Here is a 19,570-nt window from a genome sequence, read left to right as displayed (position 1 = left end):
AGTTTATTGCAGTCCTGACAGAAACTGTACTGTTTATACAGTGGGACTTTTATTCTTCAGAAGTACGGAATGTTTCAGGTTAATTGCAATGAAGTGCTTTTCCCTTCCCCTTCTTGACCAAGGCAACTACTCAGGTCATAGAACTGGAAGCCAGAATTAATGTATGTGGGTAAAAAATGTAAAATAAAACACATCTAAGCTTTGACTTTGATCATTGTGACAGTAAAAATTTAGTTTGTGAAGAATTTATTATAATAATGTATATAAAACCTTGCATAAAGACGTTGATTTTATACTAAATTTTAACACTGTATCCCCACTCAATTTTCAAATGAAGGAGACTTCAACATTTTTTTCTCATGTAAGTAAATACTTTAAAGAGATACCTGATTCCAAGTGAGCAGTGATTAGGTATGGAATATTACTTATCTGAAGAGTAACAAATTGTGTGCAGCTCTATTCCTTGTAGCATTGAACCAACTCTGTTGCTTGACACTAATTGAATGAATGCAAAATGTGACTGAAAATAAGAGTGTTGTCCCTTTAAATTCTAGTGGGTAAGCATGGTAGGTGTTTTAAGTTACAGCTTGCAAGGATTCTGATTAATCTGGTGACAGATTCTTATCTTAGACATCCATTTACAGTGTCTCCATTACCTCAGGTTCCAAAAACAAACCATGTCCGGAGCGTGATTCCCTGCTCCCTATGCTGCAGGGCTTTCCTAAATTACTATAATCATGAGAACGATTTATTTTAAGGAGGTAATAAACAGTACTGTGTGTTTTGTTGTGCCTTTGATGCAGACCTGACAGTCCTAATGCTTCAGGGCACTAAGCTGCTGCTTTGGGACTCTGAAATGACACTGGGCCTAGGAATGGCTGTTTTCCAGCCCACCCACTGCCTTCTTGCTCCTTTGCACTCGCTGGCCCTGCTCTTGCCAGCTCCAGTGAGTGCCATCAGCGGGAGCAGCTGGGCTGCAGCAGACTGGCTACACTTGTGCAGACAAGGAGTGTGCACACAGGAGAGCTGGCACAACCCAGGCATAGCTGATGTCTTGGTGGCTGTGGCAGTGCAGTGAAGAGCTGGTCTGAGTATGAGGCTTTTGGCAGGTCAAAGTGTTAAGTGGATTTGAGAAGATTGGTGCATGTACTTTTGTGGTTGATCATCAGAACAGTGTACAACTTGAGGAACCTGGGAGTGTTTGAAGGCTTCTGGGCTTGAGGGCATGTCCTGACCAAGGTGCTGCTTCTTGTCAGAACAAAATCTATGCGTGTGCCAGGTCCTCTCCCACTTTATTGCTCAGGCACATGATGTGGGATCTGTTGTAAGTCCCCATCTGGGTAACTAAGGTCAGAACAAGAAGGAAAGCTGTGAAAAGCATCATCAGTTTGTCAGTATTGGCACCTCTGTTATCCTAACCATGTGCTCAAACTAGAAATGTTACCTTAACCACTGAGTGTTTCAGAGACAAAGCTTGCATGCTTATGAAATCTACATTATATCTTCCACAGTGGAGCCTGTGTAGACAGGATGAGCTCTGCTTCCCAGGCAGCATGCTACCTGTGGACCACCTAGGACATTTCTGTTCAGGACTCTGGTGAAATCAACTGACAGTGAGAAGAGGGCTGACAATTATTTCAGTACAACATATAGATGGGGGTCTGGGATAGCCTTAGTGAGGCTTTCTTCCTCCTGAGACTTGGACTTTGCTTAGGGATGGAGTTAGTCTTTGCATGTCAATGGGCATTTTGTGCTGACTAGATCCTTCTCCATCACCAAGTACAGGTGGGCAAAACTGCAGGGTGAAGGGCAGAGTGGGTGATCTGTTCTGCCTGTATTTGTAAGCCACTATCTGCCCCATCAGACTGCATCTGTCCCCATATCACATCCTTATCCTTGGGTTTTCTTCACTTTGATGTATATTCAGGGTCTCTGCTGCTTGGGAGAGGTCAACAGAGTACACTGTGTCCTCTCCCAGTGTCCACATGTCCTCCCAGACTTGTCCTTCTGAATTATTGTTGCCCAGCCACTTTGGGGCTGTAGATGTGGTTCAATGTAAGAGAAGGAAACTTCTGGACAAAGCTAACTTTAATTAATCAAGAGAAATGTGTTCAGAATCTGCCAGTGACTACAACCTGAGCTGCTGCTAGAGATTCCCTATTGCAAAATGCAAAGAAAGTTCACTGTATGAAGGTCCTTTTGAAGCTACTGCTGCTTCTGGGATTCCTCCTGCTTTGCAATTTTTTTTTTAATCCCTTATTTAGAAGAAAGAACCCAGGCATGTTCATATTGTCATGTGTTCATAATGTCAGTGAGGTTTTTCTGAGCTCTGTCCCAGTCTGCCTTTCTATTTGCATTCACACATTCAGAGGTGTTTGGTTCAGAGTGATTCAGAGATGGGGCCTTTGGCTTAGAGGCAGGACATGCTGCTTAGCAGAAGAGTTTCTGCAGTGAAATCTCCACAAGATTTGGGAGATTTCAACAGAAATTTTCAGAGATGCTAGCAAACCTGCCCTCCTGCCCCATGAGAGAGAGAAGTGCAGAGATTTCAGCATGAAGAAATATCCCCTGTGTTAACAAATACTTATATCTGAAAACCTGGTGTAACTGGAATAAATAACCCTAGATGAGTTGGCTGTATTCAGAAAGACAATGTAATTACATCTCTCTTTCTTTGTTTAGATTTAGTGTGCTAAAATATTTTAGCACAAACTTTGATGGGTTTGACTGAGAACCCATACAGGGATGTAGATAATGTTTTTCACTAGGAAATCAGAGCAGATGTTGCCCTAGACAGTAGAACCAGGAATGACAGCTGTTTCACAATGTATCTTGCCTTAGTTGTCCTCCCTGATAATTATTAGTGAGCTCAGACTGTCTTTCCCTACACTGAGACACCACCTTGGAGTTATCCTCCAGCCAGCTCTGCTAACTACCTTTAGACTTGTAAATGTGTAGTTGAGTGGTCCTCAGCCATCCCTGGACTGTGGGCAGCCACACTGAGCAAGTGATGTACAACCAGTAATGTTTTTACCCAGGATTAACAAACTCTGCTAATACAAAAATAGACTTGTGGATGCATTTACAGTGAGCCCTTTCTTTTCTCTCATGTATCAGCTGAGATGCCCGTTTCACTCATTTGTAGACGCTTTAAATGTGCAGCAGCAGCAGTGTTATTTCTGCTGATATTTTTCTCAGCCCTATGTGCAGGCAGAACAGGTCTCAACTGGTGAAGGATGACAAATTGTCTGTAGCCTTGCTGCTTACTCTGCTTGGAAAGAGGAGCTGGCTTCTGTCACTGCCACTGAGGTTGGACAGCTGCTGGTAGGGAAGGAGGGAAGTCCTGCCCTGCCCCAGGATATGCAGTTTCCACCCTGTCTGATGTCCCTCAGCAGCAAAAGATGCAGCAACTCCTGTTTTCCAAGGCTATCCCTATCTCTCCTCATCTTTGCCCCTTTCAAAACAGAGTTGGAGTGAGCCCTGCACAGATCATGTGCAGTTAGTACGTGAAAAAACTCTCCATGCACTGATGTCTCCTCAGAAAACTTCCCATTGCAGAAAAAAAAAATAAATCATACCCAAAATTGAAGGCTGTAAATTTGAGATTGGGTATGGAATAAGTTATGCTTTGCATTTTAAAGAGAACTAGGGAAAATGAATAATATTATATAGATATAAGAAAGGCTAAAAAAAAATAAGGCAAATGAAATATGGGATAATGTTTCCATTTCAGGATTACAGCTTGTGCCATGACCATGAATAAATACGTGGAGGAAAATGTTTCTCAGAAATCCTATACAACAATAAAATATTTCATGAAGATGCTGAGCAGTGTCAGTGAGACTTTAATCTTCATCTTCATGGGTGTGTCTACAGTTGGGAAGAACCATGAGTGGAACTGGGCCTTTGTTAGCTTCACCCTCCTGTTCTGTTTAATCTGGAGGGCACTGGGTAAGCAAGTCTCTGACTATGGGTCAGTATTCTTTGCAAGTGAAATGTTTTTTTTTCTTATCAAGTAGAAATTGCCAAAAATTAGACAGAGACCCATCAGGTTGAGGAATGGTTTTTGTATTAGTAACATGCCCTATATCACAGTGTCAGCTTCCACTTTTCCCTAAAATGGAACTTAAAAATCAGTTTTTCCATGATCTTACTTACCTAAAGTGAGAAGCAGTCTGCCTGTTTATCACAATACATGTATTTAAGTAAACTTTTAATTACAAATGAGCAAATTTTGGTAAAAATAATTAGCAATCATTCAGGAATTAAAAAGGTTGTGAGGTTTGTTTTTTTTTTTTTTGCTTTTTTGTTTGTTTGTGGGATTTTTTTGCTTTGTTTTTGTTTTGTTTATAATTTATGTTTACTAGCTTTGGGATTTTCACAGTCATTGACAAGAATAGTACCAAACCGTGAAATGCTGTAATTGAAGTGTAAAGAAAAACTCCTGAAAGAAAATGATCCCTCCTGAATTTAAAGCACTACTCTTTTTCTTTTACCTAGAGAGCTAAGTGCAGGGCAGGCTGGTAGGTCTTGAATCTGCTCCTCTCCCCAGCTTCATCCCTAATGATTCAGTCCCTGCATGTGTAAAGGTGCATCATGCTCTAATCCAGCTCCCAAGTCTCCTTGCAGAGCAGAAACCTGGACTCTTACTACTGCACCTACCACTCCACAATCAATATGCTGAATCAATATGCTGAAAAGCAGCCAAACATCCTGATTGCCACCCAGCTCTTGCCCCCCATGCTTGCTGCCTTCACCTGCCTTTATTCCTTTACTCCAATCATCCCTGGAACCTTTTTCCAAGGTACACCAGCATGCACTGGTGTCTTGTCCCCCCATCCCCAGTCCTGCATTCTTCATGTCTGTGTGAGTAAAATTGAGTGAACAGGAATTTTCAGGGTTCAAAGCACAGATTGATGGAAGAGACAAACCAGTTTTCAAAATCACCTCAAATGCAGTTAAAAAAGCAATTAGGAGTCTTGGTCTTTACTGACACAGAGAATTATTGCTGTTTTAGAGGTATAGTCTAGCAGGTAGCTGTCTTGTGGAGATCTATTAGCTGCTTCAGGTCCTAAATCCAGCTGACTGGAGGTGTTTAGCTCACTAAATATGTTTAAAATGACGTTTCTAAGGCTTTTTAATTTAATATTATGGTACTTCAAGCTGCTAAGTAATGTTTCATTTCTTTAATAATATATATTGAAGAAGCAAATAAAAAGTAAGAAGCAAATAAAAGTTTTTTTAAACAAATATTAGCATCATGGGCTAGTTCTGAAGTTCCCTTTTTTCCCCCATCCTCTCTGTATTTCTGTTTTTTTCCCTCAGGTGTTTTTGTTCTGACTCAGATCATTAATGTATTCCGGACAATACCTCTCACTTTCAAGGACCAATTTATTATTGCCTATGGAGGTCTCCGAGGAGCAATTTGTTTTTCACTTGTATTTCTGCTTCCTCCTGCTGTGTTTCCCAGGAAGAAATTGTTCATCACTGCTGTTATCGTGGTGATATTCTTTACGGTTTTCATTCAGGTAGTACCTTTCTCGTCCTGAACTTCTTCTTTCTCAGACGTGTTGTAAATAAGTACCTCTAATGGATAGAAAATAAAATTTTCTAACTTAATTACTGTAAGGAACATACTTGAAGGTACTTGCCATAGTCATAGTGGAAAAAATGCTGTGCGTACCACAGGCAGGTAGCAAAAGTATGCCAGATATTAAGTCCTTATGCTAACATGTAAGTAGCACTAAGTATTTAAGACTAGTGTTGGAGTAGAGACGGAAGATAATCTGGGCACAGCTTCAGCACTAATTCCTTTTCCTAGAATGTTTAAATTGGTGTGTTCACCCAGCAGTTCAGTGCTGGACATAGTGCACAGTGAGCTAAAGACAGTGAGGGCCCAGGCAGGTGAACTGGAGTCTAGGTGTTAGGAAGTGATGCTGCAAACCAGCTGGACAGCCCTAGAAAAGCACCAGGTGTGTGTTGGGACACAAAGAACTTGTCTCTGATGATCACCTGGCCATGGAGACCTCGTCAAGGATGAGCAAGAGACTGAAACCTGCAAAATGTACAGGATGCCAAGCCCATCAGATAAACAGATCAGACTGGTCATTATCCAGAGCAGTGAGAGAGATGTGAGTGGCTATTAATGAAATTTCAGGTCTGTGGGAAAAAAAGTAGAATTTTGTTACTCTGCCTTTTACATGGAAAAAGTTGGTGTGGGAAGCAAGCATCTGTGCTCATGCTTGGGCAAAGGGCAAGGTGGAGGTCAGGTAGGTCAGGTTGACTTCTATGAAAACTAATTTTGAAGGACGGAATAGTTTAAAATATGGAGATAAATGGTATGTGCTGTGAGATGCAACATGATTTACCAAAGAAAAGCCTGGCATCATTCTTTCATAAGGCAGTTTATTTTCTAGAATAATCTCATTTAACTGAACTATTGTAAAATCTTTGGGGAGGGGGCTACAGAGGAGATTGTTTGTGTAACTATTCATTAAACCAAGGTTTAGATTGACATTAGGATGACTGTAAAATGAATGAAGAAGGAGCTCGCAGTTCCTCCTTTAAATGGAAATAGAAGCAAATTGTCCTTTGGGTCAGAAAGGATCTCTGGGGGTCTCTAGTCCAACCCTGTGCTCAAAGCAAGGCAACCCTCAAGTCAGATCATATTCCTCAGGGTCATGTCAGACTGAATTCTGAATATATTGATGGATGGAGATACCCCAGCTTCTCTGGGCACCTGCTCGAGTGTTCAACCTCCCTGGCCAGATTAATAGGCTGATGAGATATTATTAAAGGAATTCCTCAAGGATAAGTTAATACTCTTGTTAACTGACCATGGCACATAGATGTAGGAGTTTTTGTTGCTGATGTTTTTGATGACAGAGTTTGAAAAGTGTTCTCAGGGTGACAGTGAGATAGAGTATACTGTAGAAAGAATTGAGGGCCAATTTGAAAGGAACAGAATGAAATTGAACAGTAATGTGGGCAAATGTGTTCTTGGCAAGGACTTTCTTACTAGGAATTTCTCTTGTGAAATGGGAACTTTTGGTTTGGAAAAAAAATACGAAGGGAAAAAGATGCAGGTGTACTAGTTGGCAATGGGGTAGATTTTAAGTCACTGATACAGTGGGGACAGAAGAGAGGCAAATGTGATCTTAGGACACACTGAGACAGGTATTTCCATTAGAGCATAGTGGCATGTTCTGGAGTGATCAGGGGACTGGTAAGCCTGTCATGGGAAAGGACACCAGGATTCCTTGGCCTTAGCAAGATGAAGGAGAAGAGGGACTGTAATTATACTGTTTATATGAGGGAGTGAACACTGTTTAAACTAAAAAGACAAATGTTGGCACAAGAACAAAGTGGTACACAGTGACCATGATGCAATTAAGAAACAGCTTTCTAATTATCAGAACAATAAGATTCAAGATGAGTGTTCCATTATGAGCAATGGGGCAAAGAAACCTAACTACTTTTAAAATAAAGCTCGACTCATTTACGAAAAGAAATGTGACCTGGGTGTCTGGGATAGCAGGGACTGATTTCAACACCACAGGAGATTCATTCCTCTCCCCTGTGCCAGTGTGTCTGTACAAGTAAACAAATTATCTTAATTCTTCCACAAATATTTGTTGAAAACCATTATATCATTTAGGGAATAGCCAAAACTTTTTGTTCTTTCTCTGAGAATGGTCAGGAAAGGATACATATTTACAAAAAAACATAGTTTCATGATCTTAGATATCCATAATAGTACTGCTTACATATCTTTGAATACCTATTTTGGATTAAGTACTAAAAAAGAGGACTTTATGTGTTCATTTTGAAATTATAGGGAATCAGTTTATTAATTTCATGTTTTTCTAACACATAACAAAACTGAAAGAAAAAGTTTAAAATTACTATGAATGGGATAGGTGATCTATTCCTGATACTTTCTGTTAGGTTGACCCTCTTGGTGCTCTCAGTTCTAGGGTGCCTCTTTCTTCTTCCTGTTGCATTAATGGAGTCTGAGCTGACAAGGGCTTCATAGTGCAAAACCTGCTAATCAAAGGAATGAATTCACTTTTATAATTATTTTGTTCTGTTTTCCTTGACAGGGAATAACAATTCGCCCACTCGTGGAGTTTCTTGATGTCAAAAGGTCAAACAAAAAGCAGCCTGCTGTCAGTGAAGAGATTTATAACAGGGTATGTTGCAGCTTCAGTAGTATAGATGAAATTTCTAGTCACGTTCAGGCAGAAAAGCATTCAGCATCAGTATTATGGAGAGCGTGTACTAGACTTCTTTTTGATAGCTGTTCTAAGCACAGTAATTGTAAAGCTTATATTTAACTTTTGGCAATTACACAAATTATTGTTACATATCCTTATTTTGGAATCGCTCACTTTCTTAATTGTTTAGATCTAGAAGTAAATTAACTTTCTGTAGTTTATTTTGCACATGAGATACGTGTTATTTTATGATTCGGCTACATCAGGAAACCTTTGGCTTGATTTAATTACATTATAGTGCATTTTATTTAATTTAATTAAACAAATGTAAACTTCTCTTAAACACACTCTTAAACTTACTAAATCTTACACCATCAGCCTTTTTGTGGATATATGTTTGGTACATGTATCTCCAACTGCTGCGGATTATTAGCCATGCATCTTCTTGAATGTTTTTTTCCTTGCGGCATACCTGAGGCAAGTGGTTTGAAATTTCAAAAGGGAGGAAAAATGAGGGCCACATTTGGGGAAGAAGCCAATCTAGGCGTCTAAATGTCTCTCCTTTTAGAGCTTATCCTTTGGACATGTCTATCAGGGTTTTTCCCTGAGACTGAGAGACCGTATGATGGTTCCTGAATTAACAGCAAACACGCTGCCTCTGTGATCAAGTGGGACCTTAGCTGAACTAATTCAGTTTTTCCTAATTGATAATCGACTCAGGAAGTGTGTGTTTCTAATATTAGGTGGACAGGATGCTTTAAGATGATACAAATTCCTAAAATAGATCTCAGACCTATTGCTGGCTCTCAGTTCTGTCTGTGCATCCTAAAGGGTCTGGTGCTCATGTAGGGAGCTTCTGTCCACTGAGATTCTCTTCTCCAAAAGTCATTCTTGCCTCACTGTAGGCCTGGGGAAGTTCCAGGCACAGCAGCAAGTGGTTAGGGAATTTCAAGTAAGTGAAAATATAGGAAAACTCTTTAGTTTCAGGCAGGAGCTAAGCAAGATTGACACTGAGGAAATTAGCAACTAACTTCTGTCCTTTTGTGAGCTAAGGAAGATTCAGGGGGAAAGAAACAGATTCTGTCTTTGAGCTTGGTTTGAACTGCTTTGGTAGGACTGAAGCATTGTCCTGAGTTGTGACTAGATGTTTCTGTTTTAAAGTAAGTTGGAAACCAATAAGGTCTAAGGACAAGGCAAGTGATGTCTGTAAGTTTATGTAATGAACCAATGTTTTCTTTTAGTTCTTTGACCATGTGAAGACTGGAATTGAAGATGTGTGTGGACACTGGGGTCACAACTTTTGGAGAGATAAGTAAGAATGGCATTTGAAACTCTTTATTATACAGGAGAGGCTGAAATGGCTCTGCAGCAACAAACAAAGGCTGTTGGGCATCAAATTTCATTTTCAGCATTTATTCTTGAAAGCATATGGTTGTTTTTAGAACATGTGGGTTTCAAAGGGAAAGTAGCAAAACAATGTCTTTTACAAAACCGCAAGCAAGTAGAACAGAATCTCCAGCTGGGAAGCAAGGCAGCCCTCTGATCCCAGGGTGAAGGATGGTACCTTCTGAGGGTGCATGATTCTGACTGTTGCAGAGCATTTCCTCTGTGTCTGCTGAGCCTTTTTTTCCCACCCAACTGTCCTCCTGCAAGCTGTATTTCTTTGGGCAGTTAAGTGATGGGTTAGTTTCCTATTTGATGGTAAACATACAAAAGCTAGTGGATTTCCTCTAGAATGATCAAGGCAGCAGCTGGCATGGGATACAAGAGAGGTCCTCATGTATCACCTCAGAGGTCCCCTGTAGGCAGCCCCACAGCTCTTGATGGTTTTCCTTAAGACTTATTTAAAAAGATTACCCCTGGCAATACCTGAATAATTCATATTTTTACTTTATCTGTTGAATCATCATCATCATGTGGTTGGATCTAATTCCTTTCACATCCAAATTTTTTAGACCCAAAGCATGGGCACTGCTTACCACCCTCTAGTCTCTGCTCCAAGAATTTAAGTGTTTTATATAAAGAGAGAATAGCACCAGCAGGAATGGCTGAGGAGAGCCGTCACCAAATGACTTGGGGTGACACAGTGAGGATGCTTTCCTGATGGATGCATGACATGGGTGCAGCTTTTCTTTACTTAGCCTGGTTCTCCTCCAGTCTGTGTGAGATCTTTAATGAAAAGATTGCAGAGCTAAGAAGAGTCCCACCTCTTCATGACCTTCACACCCAAATTCAAGAATAATTTCAGAATGTCTGGAGGGCAAAATATTTTCTGACAAACAAAATCAACACCAGCTGCAATCAATATTTTTTCACTAAGCATCCAAGAGGGTGCAGTTGCTTTAGAGAAAGGAACAACTTCTAAAGTTTTACAAAAGCAGGCTAAAATTTCAAAGAAAAAGCAGTTGATGCAAATTTTGGCCTTTTATTTGTTATTACAGTAAATATTTAATGTTCTATTTGACTTGATGAAAACAGAGAATTAAAAATAATATTTTCTAATAACAGAATACCTAAACGTCTTAAGTTGCTTCTAGGGTGACTGCCCATTAACATATTAACCTATCTAACCTATTAAGGGTATCTATCTGAAGTAAAGCTGAAATTGACCCTTTCTTAAGTTACTCAGCATTAAGTTGTTAACATGAACAAACACATTCCCAGACAATAAAATAGTTTAAAATTTCATTAACTGAAATATATTGGCTTCCCTTAACTATGCACAGTAAGAATTAACTGGTTGGGCTGGTTTGCCTCACGTACAGGTTTAAAAAGTTTGACAATAAATACCTGCGAAGACTTCTAATCCGTGAGAACCAGCCCAAATCCAGCATTGTTTCTCTATACAAGAAGCTGGAGATCAAGCATGCCATAGAGATGGCAGAGAGTGGCATGATAAGCAAGGTGCCATCATCGGTGTCTCTCAGGTAAGCAAGCCATGCCAGCATGGCCAAGCAGCTCAGCTGGGTCACATAATTTATCTCACACCCGGGCTGTAGGCAGGATAAGCACTTTGGCTTAGGGTGCTTTGTGCCCTAATGTCACCAGAACAGCGAGGGGGTGTGAAACGAGAGCCTTTGCCTGTAGCTTCAGGTGCAATGCTGTGTTCTGTGGGGTGTTACTGGGACAGCTGCTCACTGGCACATCCATCTGCCCTGTACAGCAGAGGTGGGCTTGGACACGTGCCTGCCTGCCTGCCTGCCTGCTGAGAACAGCTACAAGGGAAGCCTGAAGGGCATTTTCAATAGTACCTAAATACAGTGGACCAATTACTGTAATTTTTATCACATTTATATCTTACCACAGATTCAAATGAAATCAGGATTTCCTTTCTACATGTTAGGTTTTCACCTATTACTCGGTTGTTTTGAAATGTTGTTTCCACCTCTCACAAAGGGAATAATTCAAATATCATTCCTGACCATAAAAATAAAAGCATTCTCTCTCTCTCTCCGCTATTTTCCTTTTTTTTTTTTTTTTTTTTTTTTTTAATTCTGCCACAGTGACTATCATGAAGCAAAGATAAAGCCCCTTTCTCCCACTGAAATGGAAAACATGCGGGAAATTTTAACAAAGAATCTCTACCAAATACGACACCGAGTAAGGATGAACTTTTGCTTACATAAATATCCCACTGCTCTTGTAATATACTGATTATCTTCTTAACACATCTTTGAGCTGGTGCATCTGCTCTATCATATAATAACAAATAATGCTCTTATTTAACTCTGTTGCCTTGAATCCATATCCTGTCATATGTACAGTAGCATATTCACATTCCTCTGTGTAAATACTTACTTGATCTTGTACTATTGATAAGGCTTAATGTTTTTGTCTTATTACCTCTGCTGCAACCACAGCATTAAAGTAGGATCATAGGTGCCACTTCAACCCAACACTGTCTATTTGTATCAGTATATTGGTCACTTCATGATATGGAATTAGATTTCCTATTTGCCTCCAGTTGTAAAATTGTTTGTATTAAGAGCAGAGATGATTAACTGGAAAAATAGTGAAATAAAAGCAAAAGGACGTTTCACATTTGTCCTCCTGTGGCTAAGTAGTTTGAATGCCTGAGCCCTTGGAAAACATTCAAAAACTGAGCAAGCTTCAGCTTGCTGGAGGTAAAAAGGACTTCCCTCTAGGGAACTCATCACTTTCAAATATGTGTCCTCTGCTGACATACTGACCAAGCTACTACAGTGTGGGGGTAAACACGGTATTAAGCCAGCTTCTTACATTTTGTCTTTCATTATAAATATCAGCAGGTTAAAAAAAATGAAACAAAACCAACAAAAAACGCAGGTGGCTGAGAAGCACATTAATAAAAACATTCTCAGCATAATTATTGTTCTTGTTTTAATCATCTGCAGTACAGTCCTATTCACTAGGATTTATGATGCTTATTAAAGCAAAATGCCTGTTTTTCCCTGTTCATATAGTCTACCACATTTGACATCAAGCTTTCCAGGCTGTGATCACTGCTTTTCCATTTCAGACAATGTCCTACAACCGACATAGCCTGGCTGCAGATGCAAGTGAGAAGCAGGCCAAAGAAATTCTGATCCGTCGCCGGCACAGCCTTCGGGAGAGCCTTCGGAAAACCAACAGCCTGTCAAGGGAGAGACCGGTACTTGCAGTTTCTGGTGTTTTTTGTTTTTTTTTTTTTTCTTGGCCTGTTTGGGTTTTTTTCATTTTAATTTTTATTGAAAGCTGCTCTTTGTAGCTAACTGTCATGCAGAAAAAGCAATCATCTGACTTGCAGGGAAAAATCCTGAATTAGGAAGACAACTGCACATGTAGTATCACACACCTTGAGTTGCACTTACTTTGCATTGAGCCCCTTATTTGCATTGACACCTTCAGCAAGGCTTCAGACTTGTAGCATGTGATGTGGGAGTGGGATCTGCTGCCATAATTTTACCTCAGAGAAGCTGGACAGGCTCTGTACACGATGTAGGTATGATCAGTATTCTCCATTAGTATTTTGATGAAGTGTGGATGATTAAAGGTTAAAAATGACTTTGAGATAGAAAAGCTACTTACAATAATCTCCAAAATATAGGAGAGGACTTTTGATCACATCAGTCAGAGTAAGCTCTTAATTTGAAAAATATTGTTTGCACTTTAGTATTCATAAAATGTAGTCAGGGCTTCAGATTTTGACACAGGTTAGGAAAACTGCTTCCACTTACAAGGATTGCTGTGGCATGATAATATTTGGCTCTCTGAGGCAATCCTGCAGTTGTAAACTTCCAGCCATATTGGAATGGAGCGCACTAATTATGACCCTTTGGGTCATATCAGATATCAAGGAAATTAGCCATCCTGTGAATATGTATTTTCATGTTACAGGAATATTTAGTGACTGCTGTCTTCATAGATACAGTTGTCCTTCAGCAGTTGAGGCTGGAATAATTTCTCCAAAAGGATGATAATGTCTCATAGGTGATCATTTCCAGAGCTACTGTGGTGTTAGTTATGACAACATGACTGTTCCTGAATGATTTTTTTTCTCCTCAACCACAGTTACATATGTTATCTTTTTCATACAATTAAATTATTTACTGTGTGAGGAGTATAGTAAGGAGACTCAGCAGGACTTTAGGGGTAGGGAAAGACAAAAGGATGTCTGATAACTTTTTAAAACACACCAGCTATAATTTTAAGAATAATTATCCGTGGATAAATCCTCCACAGAGGGAAGAGGAGAAAGAGGAAAAGAATAAAAATCCAAAGAGGAAAAATCTCAAAGGGAAAATAAATTTCCTTCAGGTTCCCTTTGGGTCGGCCACAAGTAATGGTATTAGCAGAGGAGAGCTGGCAGACTGTAAAGATTTTAAAAATCTTTGTAGCAAATGTAAGAAAGGATGTCCTTGAGAAACTTTTGAAATTAAAAAATAAAAAAAAGCAGCTTGTCCTGGAAACTACCTCTCATGTTCTAGAAGTATGAAGTGTGGTCTGTTCCCAGAGCTTTTAAATCTTAGTCTGGGGAAAACAAGGATTTTATGCCCTGAACTGGTAAATGATCATGCTGGTGCCTAACTTCCTCATCAAGTTCAGTGTGACTAGTCAACTGTATAAAGTCATTTATATGTATAAAGTGCTTGCAGGATCCGAATGCAGATTAGTTCTTGAGCTCAAGCTACAGTCTCACCCATATTTTCGCAGCTGGCTAATAAAAAGTTTTAAACAGGTTTTAAGCTGCATGAAGTGCCATGCTAATGGCATTTGCCTTCCATAGGAAAGCCTGTGCAGGCAAGGTTGAGGTTAGAGACCATACATTTATTAACTCTGATCTCAGAGGGCATTGCACTAGGTTTTCATTTGATTAAACTGCTTGAGTTTATTCAGTCTTTACCTTAGTTAGCACAGCCTTCAGCCAGCAATCAGCACTGAATGTGTAGTAAAGGATCACATATTAGCTAATTCAAAACTACTCTCCAGCCCTTTAGCTACAGAAACCTGTTCAAGCCTCAGTTGTGTATCCTAGCATGCATTATGCAGGTACACTTGGATGCAGTGACTCAAAATGTTTGGTTTTCTTTGCATGCAGGCTGCAGCAAATACAAAAAGATTCCTTTCACTTCCTAAAAACACTAAACTCCCAGAGAAACTACGCGTGAGAAACAAAACATCTTCCAGAGGTAAAGAAATTTTTCTTCTTTTCTCTCTGTGCTGCAGTCATTTTGCTTACACAGAAGAAAGGTTTTTCCAGGGATGATACAGAGAAATAAGCAAACTAGAGCATTTAAAACAGTGTGTCCTAAAGCAGAAATGTGAGTGTAGAGAAATGCTCTGGACAGGAGGGTTTTGTGGGGCATTCTCACCTCCTATCCCATACTGGCATAGTCCTCCCAGCACATTTCCTGTCAGCAAGCAGCTGCCTGCTGCACTTCTGCACCAGGAACACTGCCATGGCTCATTCTTCTCATCTTTATTCCATAATCCAGATATCCCTCCTGGATTATGAGCCTATTCGGTTCTTTTCTCTCTGGGGTCAGGGTAGAGGACACCGCTCTGAGAAGCAAACCAGAGACGGCAATGAGGCCTATAGTTTATTGTTCTCATGAAGAACCTGAAATGCTGTGGTTTACAAGGTTTACAACCAAATTGTTAACTTTTTTCCTCTGCCTAAACTCACAAATGCTTTATATTGTAGTTTTTGAGTTCTAACAAAAAAAATTTAAAAAATCTGTTGGAGCACCATATTTGATGTGAAAACTTTGCCCAATTCTATATATTACTTTTAATACTGGTTTTATTACCATGCTTATATCATACTTGGGAGCATTTTATTTCATGGCAAGCTGTCATAAGGATCCTTTGCTGGGAAGAAGAAACCTGTGCAGAGTTTCTAACATTTCCTGATCTCCACCCCAATTAGTTTTCCACTATTCCCAATTAATTTAACAATATTAATTTAACAAAGACTGTGCTTTTGTCTGTTAATAATGATATTATTGCTCTCCTAAGTGCAGGATGCCTTTTATTCTGTAGTTAGTCTGCAGAGGTCACCTACTGTCACCTAGAATTAAAAGAGAAAATATGCCTCCAGATTATTCAATTGTCAAAAAATATATTATTTGACATACTTAGAAGAGAAAAAGCCTGAAAACACAGTCTGATGAAGACCTGCCTTGATATATAATTATCTGGGTGAATGGGCAATTACATGGTGATATATTTTGTTGACCCCTTCCTCACCTTTTTAAAAGAAATAACATGAAGGCTACTAATCTAATTTATTCATATGACAGTTGCACAGTTGTTTACTTTGATGTATTTAAAACATCGTATCTGATTTAAGTCTAAGAACAAATCTGAGGCATTCATAAACTATTGTTCAAATTATTATCAAATGACTCAAGTGTGCAAGTTTTGATGAAGATGTTAATTATTTTTAAAGAAGTTTGCTGGGGTAAAATATATGCACATGTGCACATCCACACTATCTCCAGCTTGGTTTACGTGGCAATGATCATTTAAGGGCATTCCCTAAGCAATGATGCCACCTTTCCCTAGAGCATATTCTACCCTGCTCTGAGTGGGAGGAAGAGTCTGCAGCACTTGCAACCTATAAGATTTGCCCTGTAGATTCTGTTTCATGTCTTACATTCAGCCTTATTAAGGATGGGATATTTCCACCCATCTGTACATTGACCTTGAGAGTAAGAGTATTAATGCTCCTTTTCCAAAATCAAGTTTCTAGAGGCCCTGTACATGTTGTGCTCCAGAAATGCCTCTCAGTTTAGATTTCATGAGATGTGGGGCTGAGAAATCTAATTTTGGTATCCTCCTTGGATGTAAGCAAGGACTAGACCCTAAGCTCAGAGAGATGCAGTTTTTTCTGTCCAGAGAACTGGAAATTTTCCAGAATTGGGGAAATGTCACTTCAATCAAGGGACCCTTAGGCAATCAAAGAGCAGCTGAGTGAGGCCTTTCTAAAAATCACACTTTTGAGGGTAAGGTAGTTTTAAAGCCAAATCTATCCCCTGTTTTGGCTGAGTTAAGAGGCTGTTACTGGGTCTAATCAGAAAGCACTGAATATAGAAAAATATGGAGAAACTTTATTGTCTGACTGCAAGGGCCTTGTGTGCTGTTACTCAAATATTCCTGGAACAGTTATATTCTACACCTAAAACTATACTTTTGTTTTCAATTAACAGTGGGTGACAGCAGTGACTCTGAGCTGGATGCTGCTACTACAGTGCTCAATCTAAGGCCCAGAGCCGGGAAAATCTTGAGAGACCAGAGACTGAGACAACAGAGGCCACTGCCTGAGTTTAGGGTGGAGTGGAAGAACGAAGTTGACGGGAGCCAGGTCGGACGGGGAGAGCAGCAGGACCCGAGCACCTTGCCTCAGCCATCCATTGGGTTCAGGCAGCCTCTGCTGACCAGACCAAGATTTGGCACTTTGAGCAGGGAAGATTTGACTGCAGACCATGGGTCAGCCAGACCTATGCCACCACCACGGTTAGTTAGGCAGGCGTCGCAAGGGGACAGACCGAGAAATAAGCCTGAGAACCAGCTGTACTGAACAGAGCCAAAGGAGAACTATTGATAATAAACCATGGACATACTGAATTAGGATTCTAAATGATGTGATCAGACTGTGGGATCCATTACAATAACAAACAAGCCTCCATCTGGGTCTAACCACTTCCATTTGAGTTAAGTAAACTCCATTAACTAAGTGAAAGGAATACTGCAGTGATTGCAACGTTAGAAATACAAAAAAATATATCTCTTTTACAAATAACTTATAGCAATGCTTTAATTTAATTACATTATTTCCACTGTTAAAATAGAATGGAAATGTGCCTTATCACATCATCTCTCATGGAACCAAGTCATGAAGGTTCAATACCCAGTTTTCCATTGAAGTCATTGTTGAAAGTCCAGTATATAGATTCTTAAAAATACCCCCAAACTTGTGTATAATTTCAGATTTTATTTATAATCAATAATACTTGTTTTAACCGGAGCGTCAACATGAATACCACTGAAAATTGCACAATGCACCTATCCTATAGACTTCTAAAGAAGAATAAATATATTACTGAAGCCTAGTTTGCTTGAAGATCTCTGATACAGAAAAAGAGGAAGAAGAGAAGAAACAAGCTGTAGGGGAATTGCAAATAAGGCTTATAAAAAGGACTTGCAACAAAGACCTGAATAGCTTGAATTTTTACTTTCTGAATTTTTGGCAATATGTTACCTTTGAAAGGTACTAAGGATCACCAAAGAAAAACTGAATTACCTTGGCTTTCACTTATGTCAGCAAGAACTGAGAGCGCTTAGCAGGACACCAGAAGGCCTGAAAACAGAAAACTTCAAGTGGATAAATAATGTTTTGAATCAAAATTGCTTTTTTGCACCTTAGTTACTTGGTTGCAATGTAATGCAAACACAGCAGTAGAATAGTTGCAGAGCACTGCAGGTAGACAAAGCGAGCAGTCTCCTGTTTGAGTCAGGGACCACTGAGACTCAAGAAAGCTCATGCTTGTGACCCTGGTTAATTTGTTTTACTTTTTGTTTCCTCATCTGTAAGAGGGGAAAGGTAATCTTTTCTTTGTCTGAGCTATGCACTCCAAGGAACAAAAATGTTCCATCTAATTTGTTTTTACAGAAAAGTAGCACAGTGGGGCCCTGGAATCAGCTGAAGTCACTGTGCACCTTAATAACATGGACTTCTTGGTCCTAGAATCAATGGCTGCCATTTGAGGGCGTGTGGGAAGCATTAAAATAAATGATACTTAACTGTAGCTCTCAGGAATTTGCACTTTCTGTCCTGTTTAATCTAAGTACTGAGCTTGCTTTAGCACAGATACACATTTCAGTACAATGCAGAAATAATTTTCTTTCTACTTGTTACAAAATGGATAATTTTCATTGAAGAATGTACACTGTGAAATCATAACTTTTCTCTTTCATTAGCACATTTCTAAATCTGTGGGCAATAAGATTAATTTTTTTTTTATTTAAGCTTGTTTTGAAAGAACTATTAAAAATCAGAGTTTCCTTTTAAAACCACAAAGTAGATTTCTTTCAAATGTTCATGGGTGGGGGTTGATAAGTGGGGATGTAAGACTTCCCTTCTTCTAACAGCATTTCCAAAATACTTATTTCATGTATATATTTGAAATATCAAACCTTCCCAAACTCTTTCCTTAGGTCCTTTAGTCTTTTTCCTCTGTTCAAGCTATGGAAAATTCTGCTATATGGCAAAAGCAAAGTCTAAGCTTCAGAGGAATGGCTCTGTGAACCCTATAATCCTCAGTCAAATGTTCATGGGTATTCTCAACAAATGATTATTGTGGAAATCAATACTTTGCTGTCCTCTAATGATCATCTCCTGTTTGGAAATAAACTTGGGTTCAAGTAAAGCCAGCAAGTTTTGAAAACAAATTTAAATTTGTCTTTCAACAGGAAAGTACTTTCATCTGTTAAACTGTTAGGGAATGCTATGTCACTGCATTATTTGGATCATGTTTGAATAAGAAAAAAGCCTCAAGTTTTGACTTCAGTTTTGAGACAACATCCTCCTTACAGATCAGATTGTTTAAATTAGCTGTTTTATATCAGGCTGATACGAAATCTGACCAAATCAATAAATGTGAAATGTTGCACATCAACATTTAGTTTACTGTCTGTGGAATATTCTTGTTTGTGTGCTGGTAATGACCAAGCACTTGGCTTCTGTCTGGGGAGAGCTGCCTTTCATTTTTTTATTTTTTTCAAACAGTTGTTATTTTTTATGGCACAATTTTAAATAATGAATGCAGGTTTCAGGAGCCTTGCTGCTATGCTGGTTGCCCATTAATGCAGGGCATGCTCACATTATTTGTGCT

The 19,570-nt window shown here is 39.4% G+C and overlaps 1 protein-coding gene across 1 annotated transcript in view; it reads left to right on the top strand.

Annotated features, from left to right (window-relative positions):
* LOC135446537 (sodium/hydrogen exchanger 2-like) overlaps positions 1–19,346 on the top strand; it is a 33,891-nt gene extending 14,545 nt beyond the window's left edge. The window contains exons 4-12 of the mRNA XM_064710424.1: positions 3,734–3,951; positions 5,326–5,528; positions 8,103–8,192; positions 9,458–9,528; positions 10,982–11,143; positions 11,720–11,816; positions 12,715–12,846; positions 14,773–14,863; positions 16,886–19,346. Of these exons, the coding sequence (XP_064566494.1) occupies positions 3,734–3,951; positions 5,326–5,528; positions 8,103–8,192; positions 9,458–9,528; positions 10,982–11,143; positions 11,720–11,816; positions 12,715–12,846; positions 14,773–14,863; positions 16,886–17,256 (1,435 nt within the window). The 3' untranslated portion in view covers positions 17,257–19,346. The remainder of the gene's footprint in view (positions 1–3,733; positions 3,952–5,325; positions 5,529–8,102; positions 8,193–9,457; positions 9,529–10,981; positions 11,144–11,719; positions 11,817–12,714; positions 12,847–14,772; positions 14,864–16,885) is intronic.
* The last annotated feature ends 224 nt before the right edge of the window (positions 19,347–19,570 follow it).

This window comes from Zonotrichia leucophrys, chromosome 1 (genome assembly GCF_028769735.1).
Source record: "Zonotrichia leucophrys gambelii isolate GWCS_2022_RI chromosome 1, RI_Zleu_2.0, whole genome shotgun sequence".
Classification (NCBI taxonomy): domain Eukaryota; kingdom Metazoa; phylum Chordata; class Aves; order Passeriformes; family Passerellidae; genus Zonotrichia; species Zonotrichia leucophrys.
The sequence above is the reverse complement of the archived record's forward strand: the minus strand, read 5'-3'. Positions and strand labels throughout refer to the sequence as shown.